The sequence below is a fragment of the Aulonocara stuartgranti genome (assembly GCF_965226115.1).
Source record: "Aulonocara stuartgranti genome assembly, chromosome: 20".
NCBI classification, from domain to species: Eukaryota; Metazoa; Chordata; class Actinopteri; order Cichliformes; family Cichlidae; genus Aulonocara; species Aulonocara stuartgranti.
The window spans coordinates 10559388-10572118 of record NC_138956.1 but is presented as its reverse complement, the minus strand read 5'-3'; the positions used below and the strand labels follow the sequence as shown (position 1 = coordinate 10572118).

Sequence of the window (12731 nt, the reverse complement as noted above, 5' to 3'; positions counted from 1 at the left end):
AAACGTGTCCTGAAACAATGTGCCATCTTCCGTATACGCTAAGAAATGAGTCCTGGCTATAGCAGAAATGTGTATTTAGGAATAGAAACCAAAATGACACTTTACATCATCACTGTTTTAACTAGAGCGGTATGTCTTTGAAATGTTATTTACAAGCATTTCCACAGACAGACCAGATCAGATTCACATTCACTTTATTGTCTACATTTAGCAAAACACACAAATCACTGTAATTGAACCATTAAACTAGCAAAGGATTTTAACCTTGGTTTATTTTGTATTTTAGCTTGAATCACACATTAGTTTAGGTTTTACTTTCGGTGGTGAATTTTATGTGCACATCAGATATTAAAGATGCTAAACATGTTTCAGCTGGAAAATTATTGCTAGAGGGACACTCATGTCTGTCTTTTTTTATGCTACATGTCTTCATTATTTCCAGATCAAGCTTTTTGTTTTGGCACAAACTTGCTACCTGCCTCTGCTCACATCTTCATGTGTCTCTGGTCCCCCTGCTGTTCGTTTCCAGTACATGCAGAAGAAGAACCCTCTTTACAGCCAACTGAAGGAAGACACTGTGTGGTCCATGGAGAGCTTCAACGCCTACGTCAACGACAGGTTTCAGGCTGCAAAGGATCTGCCCAGGGACTGGGTGCTGGGCGCCTTTGCAGTGAGTGCAGTGTTGTAGCTCTCAGGGACCAATTACAATTATAATGATGGTTACTGGCACATGCAGCTAATTGAGATTGTGGTTAAGTTTTGGATGCATCATCCCATCACTAAAATGAGATGTTACATGTGATGGGTTGTTTTTTTTTACAGTGCCCTGCAGATTGGTCGGTTCATTTTTGGCGTTGTGTCACACACACACACACACACACACACACACACACACACACACACACACACACACACACACACACACACACATTTCTTTGACTTAAATGAAGCTTGAGCTATATGCAGTAGTGAGGAACTTTAATTAGTTGAAGTGAAACAAACCAGCCGGTAATACAAAAGTCATAAAATCATTCTGATGCCTAATGAACAACTTTCTTTCTCCCTGATATTCAGAAGCGCATGCAGCAGATCATGAGCCAGTGCTTCTTAGCAGTCAAGTCAAAGTTAGACTGCCGCCTGGGGTTCTTTGACTTGATCGGCTGTGACTTCTTGGTCGATGAAGACTTCAAAGTGGGTAGGACATTTCTGGTAATGTGAATGCAAACAGTGTTTAGCATGTGCATTGAGTGTGTGCATTCCTGATAGGTGTGGCTGCTGGAGATGAACTGCAATCCAGCTCTCCATACGAACTGTGAGGTGCTAAAGGAGGTGATACCCAGCGTGGTTGTGGAGACACTAGGTGAGTTCTGGAAAAACAAACAGCACGTTTCGCAAGCCCCAAATGCAAATTCAGCATATGTTTGTATTAATACCACTCCACCAAAGATGTTCTCACATTTTGTTTAGTGTTTAACTGGCATAGTCACAGTTCCCTTTATTGCACATGTTTGCTAAACAGGCTGATGTGTTGTAACAACCAAAAGTGTTTTTTCTATCTATAAGTCTGTCTGTTGTTTTCTCTAGATTTGACTCTGGAGATCTTCAGGAAGATTCGTGGCAGGCAGAAAATATTTCCTTTGGTCAGTCAGAGGGAGTTTGTGCTTCTCTATAGTGCTTTTTCCACTACAGAGAAGTCTAGCATGGAATTGCAGAAAAACACCAAAGATGCTCAGAAAACTGAACCCAGAAGGTTTATGTGTGGAACAGAGGAAAAAAGTGTTCCCTCGGCACCCCCTGATAATTCTGCAAATGATTCAGCACTTCCAAAACGAAGGAGCAGGTCGATGAGTGGCCACCGTCCCACCAGCACTTCACAAAATCATCGTGAGTCAGGGAATTCACATTATACAGCTAAACTCAAGCTAAGCAAAAGTACTTTGAATCATCATTTAAAGGCTGGAAATGACCATCACATCCCCGTCATCACTAGCTCTGAGTGAGTGAAGCTCTACCTGTCTGTGGCTCTCCTGGAACACCGTACCTTACAGTATTGAACATGTGGAACAATTTAGGATACGAAGAGTTTAGTGTAGAAAAGAAAAGAGGAACTGTGACAGTATGCAGACAGCTGCGGTATAAAAAGCCTTTGGTGCTTTTTAAAGATTTTAAGAGAAATACTCTGGAAAATGCGTCAATAAAGAATGTATTCATCATCAACAATATCTTCTGGCTTCTTTTTTTGGTCCTGTTTGGTAAGGAAGGTGTGGCGAAGAGAACCCATGTCAAAGTCATTTTTCTTTGTTAGTGCATGCATACAACATTCATTCTCAAATCAAAGGGTCTGGTAGAAAATGCATCAGTGAGTCATCTGACATGAAGTTGCATCAGCAGAGCAGCTTCTGATCTGTGGAAAGTCACTCAGACGTGATTGTGTGCAAACCCTCCCACCACCTTACTGCAACTTTAACCAGGAAGATCAACGCAAGGCTCCACTCTACAGTTGTTGTAGCTTGTTTTGACTGCAGCCCTTTACCTCTCTGTGTCATAACTCATAATTATCTCTCTTGGCTACTCAGAGTCAAGTTCAGCGCATGTAAACTAGACAGGCATGGCCCCATCTTTCCCAATAAGATAACTGCTTCCACACGTTTCACAACAAGGAGGGAGCTTGTCTTATCAACTTCAGGAGGTATGATAGTTTTTGACCTTCATCTGGTCGGCTCGTCTTTTTGTGACAAAACAGTTTTTATTTATCATGCTGATACATCAGCAGGTTCCCAGCGTAAGTTCAGAGTGTAAAATAGGAAGCTGCTCAGTCATCTGCCGACGGCCAACTGACAGGAAGGAAGGAACAACTACTACGCTGCGATTCAACAAAAACCTGCCACTTTTGTCTTCAATTCCTCTTCAAAAGCTTTTTGTTTTCAGGGCTCTGTGGAAATACACACTGAATGCTGGCAAAAAGGGGGAACTAGAGCTTAGCAGCACACCGCCTCCTCATCCCCTGCTCCTGTGCACAATATCCTCTTCTAAACCCACCCCCCCATTTTTTTGCTATCTCTTTGGTTTTAATGAGGCACGCACAAACTGTTTGGATGATTGTCTAGACAGATGGTGCTCAGTGTGTGGAACAGAAGCTGAGACGAGGTAAAGAGGGACAGACTCCTTCTCCGTCATGGGATGCTGCAGTGTGACCCAGAGGCATACTGGAGTGGACGAGGTGGGCCCTGATGAGATTGAGCTCCTGGAACTCTCTGGAGACAATTTAGGGTAAGACACAAATGCAAGATTAGTGTTTGAAGCTAGGAGCTGTTCAAAAAATAAAACAAACAATTTTATTTCACTGTATTTTGATCCTGCAACAAAAAGTTAACTATATAAATATATATATAAATATATAAATAACAGTTAACAGAACGGCAACGTGTGAATTTCACTCAGTATTTTTTTGAGTGTATCTCTACAGTCACTTTAAATGTGGTTTTTCTGTGTTTTGGAGGAAGCGGTGGCAGGCTGTAAAGTGAAAAGAGAGCTGCTTCTCTTTCAACACATGCGGTTTTCTGTGGCATTTCATTCTTGACATTTTTAAGGTGATAATGTAAAACGCAAGCATAATCCTTTTCAGCACTGCAGCATATTCAGTGTTATCATGTACAGGATATACCACACACACTACATGCTTGGCTTTACAGTAACAGGATGTGTTGTCACACAGAGCACTTTAAACTTTAAAACTAGATTTAAATCCAACAAGAAAAAGAAAACAAAAACTGCAGAACAACCAATGACACGCGTTCGATTTCTGCCCATCAGCACCTCATGGAGACACAAGACAGGAGAGCTAATTGGCTCCTATTTACTCAACATGAACTTGGGTGCTCAGTGATGCTGCACTGATGTGATTAGCAGATTACTATAAGACAATGGTTGAAGCATGGAGGGGTTTAATACAGAGTAAGGGCGGGACAAATCCCCTCTCATTCAAAGGCTGGGGGATTAGCAGAAGCTAATCACTGCAGGAGCTTCTGCTCCTTATGTGTAGCTCTTTAATTATAACTGCTTATCAGGCAAGCCACTTATGTTTGTATTTCATAACACACACAAAAGTGTGTGTTTCAAAGATGTCTTAGAATGTGCGCTTGCTAGCTACTGACTGGCTCAGTATACTGATGCTGACCTTGTTTATATACAAGAAAATAATGCAATTTCAGGAGAACCGGCTTAACTAGTGCCGTCACTAGTATGATAATAACAAAAACAGCTATAACGTTTAATCACCAGATGAGTTAGATCAGTAACTATCTAACAGTAATAACAACTTCAAGTCAGTTTATTATTAAACTTGACTTTATTTCCCCAGCCATGATTGTTTTTGTGTTGTTTCAGAGTTCCAGGTTTATTTACATGGCTTCTTGAATGCACTCAGTAATTATATTACACAATCATAATATAAAATGTGAAGTTGAACTGTGTGTGAAGTCATTGTTGTGTTCACGAAACCTGTTTAAACTTTGTGTTATGGCATGTCATCCTACCGGAAACAGCCTTTAGAAGGTGTCTATACTGTGGCCATACCAGGCCAGCATTATGTGGTTATATGTTATATATGGTTATACCACCTGCCTCAGTCATTTGATATCTTTCTCAGAAAATGAGTTTTGATTGATTGACGGTTTTCAAGCATGTGGTCATATATACAAAATAGAACTAAATAGAGCATATACATGAAGAAAAATAAAGTCCTCTAGTGCTCAAAAATGAGCAGGAGGAACCAACACTTATGAACTCCGACCCTATCACACATTTATAGCTCAGTCATATAGTTAGCTAGTTCCTGGGTAGGTTTAATACATTATATAACAACATTATGTAAAACATACAAAAATATCTATACTGAAAACACCTCTTGTAGCTTAATGCTCCCCTCAATCAATCTATCAAACATATATTTATACATTGATTTAAATTTCTGGCAATGTGGACAATGCTTGTGCTTAGCCATTTTACAGTGTTCTTAAAAACTATTGTATATTTCAATTACAAGGACCTATTATTATTTCCCTACAAATACAAGTAGTCAGCCTGCTCTAAGAGAGAGGATAACCCTCTTATGGCCATAACAGGCACAAATTGTTCAATTGTTCCATGGCCCAGTATTAGATAAATTAGAATTATTTTAAAATGTGAATGGTCCAAAGTCAAAATTTAACTTACTTCTCAAACAATAATATGAAATCATATCTACTTCCTTTCAGCTCTGCATGACTATACTCAAAAATCGACCATTTTGGCATGTATGCTAATTGTCAGTACAGTTATGACTAATGCATTAAAGTGTTTGTACCTTCACTGAGCAAGAGTGCGTGTTTGTTTTCAGTGTGTGGAGCCTGGGAGAAACCAGACTTCAGCTGTCTGTGAGGAACAGCAGAGACGAGCAGCCCCAGCCACCACGCAGACCTTCAATACCACACCTGGAACAAGAGGTTGCTATGTGTGTGTGCTGTGTACTTGACAAATAAACATCTTGACACTTTGATCGTGCACTTTTCAAGGTCAGAGCATGCTGTGTGGTTGAGTCTGAATTAACACTTGTAGTGCTCAGCCGGGGTGAGACGAGACCTCGTGCGCTGTAGGAATTTCCAATGCAACGGTGACATATTCTGCATTCCCCTTTGGTGTGATTCAAACTTTACAGGAAATATACAAGAGAGGAAACATTGCTAGACACAGCTTTGTTCTCAGACTTGATTCAACTCTTACACTTTACCTCTGTATTTGTTCCCTAAAGACACACACAAAGTTTGCCTAAAGACAGTGATTCAAGCCTTGCAATGGTGAAATACATTCAGGTTTGCTGTGTAATGCATGTGTTAATACTGACTATAAATAAATACAGTGATACGAGATAGTGGGAAGGGGGAAATGGCCACCCACTAGAAATTTTTTTTTAATTCTCTCTATTTAAGAGAAAACCTTGCATCTTTTAACACTGCTGTCAAAGACAGACAAAAATAAGACACATGAAATGAGCCACAGACATGGGGTGATATATTTTTGTGTCTCTAGGTGGTGCTGTGGGGAAAGAGCAGAGATGAGCTCCACCAAAGGATATACTCCCAACAGCCAATCAGGGGCTGGGAGGGCCAAGCTGCCCACATGTATGGAGAGATCATCCACTCCTCACTGGTGTCTCTCTACATCAGCTACACACAGGTAATATGGTAACACACAAAAGGAGTGAGAAATTTAATGTGTGAGACAGTCCTTGGATTTAGACTAAACTAAAATGAGCAACAAAATAAAATGAAAAAAATTGCTGCAATAAGAAAAATCACATTTAAATTAGTTTAATTAGTTATAAATTAGTTAAATATCATAAACACGTCACTTAGCACCCACACATGTGTTTATGTGGCCCTTTTAAAAAAGCAGTGAAAATGATTAAATCCTGTGAATTGTGCCTCTGCAGGAAACCCAAGAACACTTCCTGGTTTTGTTCTCTTTCCACCTACTCATCCTTTCTCTGGACCACTCTCGGCAAGACTTTGTTTATGAGGTATTCTTTATACTTTTTAAGACGTGTGGTTAGAAATGCTATGTTAGCAGACGATCACTGGAAAACTGAAGTAAACATATTTTTTCACAGAAGTGAAAACCTTTATTGGATTAGTGTAGTGTAACATAAAACTAAAAGTGGGTGTTAATAATAAAGCTGCGGGGGGTTGGAAATTAAATCACGGGCTGTCATTTGTGCCCTGCAGAAAACAGCTACAACAGAGCATTTTTAACTCATTCTATGAGGACCCCAAGCCAAACTGGTCGACATAAACAACAAACCTTTTAAACATGATATCAGCTTAAAAGTGTGATCATACACTACATGCATGTGTATTTAAATTCTAGTGGGGGTTGTTCCTTATGAGGGGGTCGTTGACCCAGTACTAGCCTTTTACGTCATCACATGAACCAAGGTTTGGGAAAAGGCATGGGACATTACCACTGCTGAAGCCACTGTGAAACCTTACCCCTCCCAGGCTACTGAGGTCACCTAATGGAAGGCTCTTTAGATCCTTGTGTTGTACATGCACATGCCTTTTTTCACACATTGGCTTTATTAATAATGAAAAATTAATTCATTAACTTATTAAATTGTCTCTTGTGATCAGAAAACTGTATACTGTAACTTTAGACCCTAGTCATAATACCCTGCATCAAGCTGCATTCAAACAGGTTAGAATTTTACTTCCAAGTTGCAAAAGGTGAAAATAGAATGATTTAAGTTTTTATTTCCAGCTATGGGTCAAACCCCAAATATACTGTCAAACGTCTATAATGCAGCTATTCAGATCCACTGTGCCTGCCGCCTTCCCAAACACCTTTCACTTTTTTTTGATGAAAATCTCCAAACTTTGTAGGGTGAATTATGTTTTGAAAGTGTAGAAACACAATAAATCTGCAGGAACTTTTAGGGATCAATGTCCTAAATTCTTAAATGTTGGGTTTTTGTTGTCAGGCAATTTCTGCACTGCAATCTTAATACAGGAATCTAATCGTCGGTGTTATTCATTTCTTTAAGTTTGTCTTCGTTTATCTTGCAGGGCATTCTTCCCCTTTCTGGACTTTCCTTCCAAGTTGTCTCTCTGGACTTGGACGCGTCACATTCGCCACACATGTTTGAAATCAGCAGTGAGTCCGTGGAAATTACAGAGTTCCACTAAGACGTGCAAAGCAGTGTGAAAAACTAAGCATGGTTTATGCTGTTCCCTCTTCTATCCAGGTCCAGTGATGGACTCCAAGGTGTTCACGTGTGCCAGTGCGGCAGACCTACAGAAATGGATGCAGCACGCAGAAGACAGGAGATACAAGGCCATGATCCAACCCATGAGTCCCTCCCACTGCGCTCTCTCCTATCTAGTACTGACTAACTGTTGCACTGCATCTGGTTACCAAAGTATTGTAGTTACATGTCAGTAAAATACACTGTGCACATATTTCTCTTCTAGTTACCGTGTGATGAGAACTGGAAAAGAGAAGAACTGAAAAAATACTTACTACAAGCTCCAATATGGCAATGGGAGGGCTCGCCCATACAGCACATGGGTCAGCCGAGCTACGTATCTATTGTCCACATCATCAACACACAGAGACAGGTAGTAAATACTCTTCAACGTCCTCTGAAAGTTTTCTGTAACATATTTTTAAAACATTTTTTGTGTGTTGACATATTAAACTAAAGATGATCAACTGTTTGGCGGGCACAAAAATCACCAAAATTAGACGGTAGGCAATTTCCATTTAGATCATTAAATAGAAACTTGACTTCTTTTTTAAATCCTAATAAAAATTATCTTGTTTTATTAGAATTATAAAATAGTCTTTGGGGAAATGATGAAGCCATCATAGGGAACCAAAAAAATTGCTTGCAAATTAATAATAAGACTGCTCTGAGTTCTCATTCACGGTAAAAAAGGATTGGGTAACTATGACATTAACATTGTGCAACTAACTTATGACAAACCACAACTGGAAAGTCTTGTTAAAATCATGTTCATTGCATTCATATATTGTATGAATGCAATGAACATGATGTATACATGCTGTCTTTCAGCATGGAAAGACGTTTTCTTCTGACTTCTTAAAGGCCTCAGAAAAGTGTAAAGACCCTATTTTCAGTACTCTTTCCTTCTACATTTACCACATGATGCAAGTTGAACCATAATTGACAAGAGCACATATTTCCCCTCAGCTCCTAAGAAAAAGGATGTGCAACCTTGTTCTCTATCACCATGTAGCAGTTTTCACTCTTTTCAGCTATGAGTTCTCATAAATATACATTGATACGTGTGTAATTCGATCTTCCAACAACTTAATGCAATCTCATAAACTTAGAATTAATCCAATTAAAAATACAGTCCTCCCACCATCTTGAATACAGTTGTTGAGATAGACATCGCTATTCTGCATAACTGCGTTTTATATATGACTAGAGACCAGCCACCTGCGTAGGACATGTTAAAACTCATAGGCATACGAATGCAGACTCACCATATGACAGATCATAGCTGTGTTTTATCATAAAGAATGTGACCGGCGTCTGGATAAAACGTCATTCTCTACATCATCAAATCAAGCATCATCTCTTGAACCAAAATATGGGTGTTTTAACACACAAAAACTTAAATATGCTTATTTATTCATGATATTTTCTCAATTATTTATTTCCAGCAGATTAGACATATGACCCTGCCCTCCAGACAGCTGCCAACAGGCCGGCTAAACAACAACAACAACAGCTGGTTATAAGCTAACATTATGTCAGCTAATGTTAGGGTGGAGTGTTCTAAAAACAAACAAAAAGAAAAAACACAGTTTTCTTCAGATAAACAGGTTGATATACATTCTCATTCACATCATATGAGAGTTTATTCACAAGTGTCCGAGTTAGATCTACTTCAAAAAAGTATCTCGAAAGCCAGCTAACAGCTGCTAACTGTGGCTAACAGAAGCTAAACAGTAGGTAGCAGAGACTAACATCAGCTAACAGCAACTAACATAGATTAATCCCAGATAACAGAGACTAACAGCCACTAACAGTGGCTATCAGCAGCATAAACAGCAGGTAACATAGACAGAGATAACCCCAGATCACAGAGGCTTACAGCGGCAAAAACAGCTGCACTTACTGACAGAGAAGTTCAGGGTATCTTCAACAAGTCACTTCTCTGTCCCTGTCATGGGCAGAAGTGAGATTCAGATTAGTGTTGTTCTTTGTTCAGATTATCTCAAATGAACATGGGCAAGAATTTCCATAAAGCTGCTCAATGCACAAAAAGTCTTTTCAAAAGACAACAAAAGCGGATAAAAATCCTAGAAAAAATTAATGTGATCGTCCTTTAAATTGGAAATATAACACGGTATATATCTGTGAAGGTTCTCAGTCATCCAGGTCATGGTAGTCAAAGGAGCTTGCAAAGAAAAATGTCTGGACTTCTTTAGGTTTAAATCTGGGACTCTCCACCAGTTGACTTTAGAACTGAAGAAGCTTCTCGGATGAGAGGTGAAACGTCTTCAAGCAACTTAAAGAAGTCCAGATGCTTTTCTTTGCAAGCTCCTTTGATAACACGGTATAACAGGAAATGTGAGTATGCTCACATACAGTAACCAAGGCATGCTGGCTTTGTTCTTTTAGGGTCTCCAAGAAAGACTGATGGTTCTCTTCCCTCAAGACATCGTGCTTCTATCTGTTGACAACAAGCGCCTGACTATAAGATATGAGGTACTGCAAAATTACTCTGTGGGAAAAATCCATAATAACACCTTTTCTGCTGCTGTGACAGCAAAACTTCCCAGTGTCCCAGTAATTATGACATGTTCCTTGTTATTTTGGTAGGTAACATGGTAGTTCAAACTTTCTGCCTTCATCATTCAGTATCTTTGTAGTAGAAAATTATTTCCAAAATGATGAACTAACTATTCTTTCTTCATTTTCGCTCGTATTTATATATACACTGTTAGAGAAGTGGATGCTCAGGCTTCAGACTGCTCTACATGTTTAGTTTCTGGCTGAGCTTTTAGACTTTCGACTGCGTATGATGTGAGAGGAGATGTTGTTTATATGGTTATCTGTCTTTAAGGACAGAAGCCCCGCTCACCTGTTGTTAAAACCTTTAAAGCAGCATCTAGAAAACAACTTGTCTTTTCTGTCATTCTAACAGGGAAGGTTGCCCCGACAAAGTGTCAAAGCAGTTGAGAGGTCAGCCTTGCCTGGACGGCTGGAGTTTGAACTGATAGGTACACTCTACACACGTGGTATCTTTGTATTTTTAGTTAAATGCAGCGTTGGAAGGGCAAAAATAAATATGTGATTCATTTCATATAATCACTGTTTTTGTTTGGATTTAGGTGAACTGGTGGAGCCGCTGCAGGTCTCTTGTACCTGCATGGAGGATTATCAGAACTGGATTTTTCAGTTACAACAGGTTAGACATGATTGTATGATTATACATGTTTAATGAACCATTAAAGAATAATGTATGGGCTGTAACAGTGAAAGAGGCTAAACAGGTCAGGAGAGATGAGGGAGTCACAGGGAAGGTGATCGTTTGCAGCCAGATTGTGTAGGTTTAATTTTAAACATTATTATGTGCTTTTTATTTAAATGAGTGAAAAATAAAGAAATTTTAAAAATACTTTTCTGCAAATTAATTTAAAAAACTGCCATGTAACACTTTATCAGCCAGCAATACTCATTCACCGGACACTTCATTGGGTACACCTTGCTAGTTCTTCATGGCATAAATTCAACAGAGTGATGGAAACATTCGTCGGAGATTTTGTTCCATGTTAACATTATAGCATCACACATTTGCACAACTGTGGACAATGGAAGGCACAACTTGTGAAATGTAGCCTCGTTTTTCTTTTCTTAGTCGACACGAGTGGCACCTGTTGCGGTCTTCTGCTGCTGCTTTCAGAGATGGTCTTCTGCATACATCGGTTGTAACTAGTGGTTATTTCCATGCTTGAAGCAGTCTGGCCGGTCTGCGCTGGCCTTTGGCATCAAAGACATTTTCTCCTTCTAGGATCATTCTCTATAATCCCTCGAGATGGTTATAATGGAAAATCCAATTTAAATCACCTTTATTCCCCATTCTGATGTTTAGTTTGCAAGTCATCTTGAACATGTCCACATGCCTAAAGGTGATTTGCTGATTAGATATGTGTGTTAACAAGCAGTTGAACATGTATATCTAATGAAGTGACCAACAAAGAGTTTTTTTGGCCTAAATGGTTTGCCAAGAGCAGGAGGACATAAACATTCAAGAAAATTGTGGCATTAAACGGTACGTTTCCTTAGCAGTTGTAAAGTAGCTGCATAATAAAATACTTTCTAGAAGAAAACTTTCTATGAACTGACCGATCACATTTCTGCATAGTTTAGGCTTATGTGTGGTAGTCACTTGTTTTAGTTTGGTATGAAAATCAACTTGTATGAACTTGTTTGAGATTAAAAGCACATTCATGCAGCTATATTCAGCAACTCTGAAAGCAGAAGATATAAAAAATGTTTATTTGGACACTCCTTAAGCACAGGCTTTTTAAAGTCCGTTGTTTTTCTAGATGCAAGAAAAACTGCTTGTCATGCAGAACATGACGTGTGGTGCTTTAACCGTGCGGCATATTTGCATAAACAAGATTTTCTTTTTGATTTGCAGCCAGACAGAAGCAACCATGTTACTGTGAGTCAACCGCCACCTCCGATAATGCCAAAGCTGCAGAGGAACAGGAAGGAGTCCCAGGAACCAATGCTAGCAGCCGACCCATATCACATCAATGGACGCGGCTGATTCCTCAGACGGGAGGAAGAGCCTCAAACGTCACTGTAATCATAAATTTGAAACATGTAGATAATTTGTACATATGTCTCGTATGTGCCACAACATGGAGGCAGAGCAGTGAAGACTTCTCGTTCTAATCTTTGATATATTTGGTTGATTTTGTCACTGTGAACAGACAGAACACAGCACTTAAAGCCAGTATTCATGTTCGAGCGTAAACTAGTCCTTGACCCAGTTTCAGAGCAGATCAGACCTGAAGAAATGTTAGATGTAGAAACTGTAGAGTCTCAAAAATAGCTTAAACTTAGGGGTGAATAAACTGTAAATACCTGTATGTAGCTTTGTTTTACCTTTTCAAAATAAACTATTTAAAAAAGTTTAATTCCAAACAAC

General features: G+C 39.3%; 2 protein-coding genes and 1 long non-coding RNA gene across 4 annotated transcripts in view; 2 read left to right on the top strand and 1 right to left on the bottom strand.

The window, feature by feature from the left end:
- ttll10 (tubulin tyrosine ligase-like family, member 10) overlaps positions 1–1995 on the top strand; it is a 33597-nt gene extending 31602 nt beyond the window's left edge. The window contains 5 exon segments of the mRNA XM_082519159.1: positions 530–670; positions 1075–1191; positions 1267–1360; positions 1585–1844; positions 1847–1995. Coding sequence (XP_082375285.1) covers positions 530–670; positions 1075–1191; positions 1267–1360; positions 1585–1844; positions 1847–1888 — 654 coding nt within the window. The 3' untranslated portion in view covers positions 1889–1995.
- LOC309697321 (putative pleckstrin homology domain-containing family N member 1) lies at positions 1621–12730 on the top strand. Of its 2 annotated transcripts, none has more exons than XM_082519161.1 (12): positions 1621–1640; positions 3108–3270; positions 5378–5483; positions 6067–6213; positions 6470–6556; positions 7599–7686; positions 7778–7914; positions 8004–8150; positions 10190–10276; positions 10716–10791; positions 10903–10979; positions 12216–12730. In XM_082519161.1, exons 2-12 carry the CDS (start codon positions 3176–3178, stop codon positions 12345–12347), a joined length of 1179 nt encoding a protein of 392 aa, XP_082375287.1. In that variant the 5' UTR covers positions 1621–1640; positions 3108–3175; the 3' UTR covers positions 12348–12730. The 2 variants fall into 2 exon arrangements, with proteins under 2 accessions (XP_082375287.1, XP_082375286.1); XM_082519160.1 differs by lacking the exon at positions 1621–1640 and adding an exon at positions 2003–2689.
- Positions 3171–10176, bottom strand: LOC309697323. Its single transcript, XR_014273791.1, has 3 exons — positions 9684–10176; positions 8053–8118; positions 3171–3254 (listed from the first exon to the last, which is right to left on the bottom strand). It is a non-coding gene; the product is annotated as an uncharacterized lncRNA (long non-coding RNA).
- Position 12731: the final 1 nt, after the last annotated feature.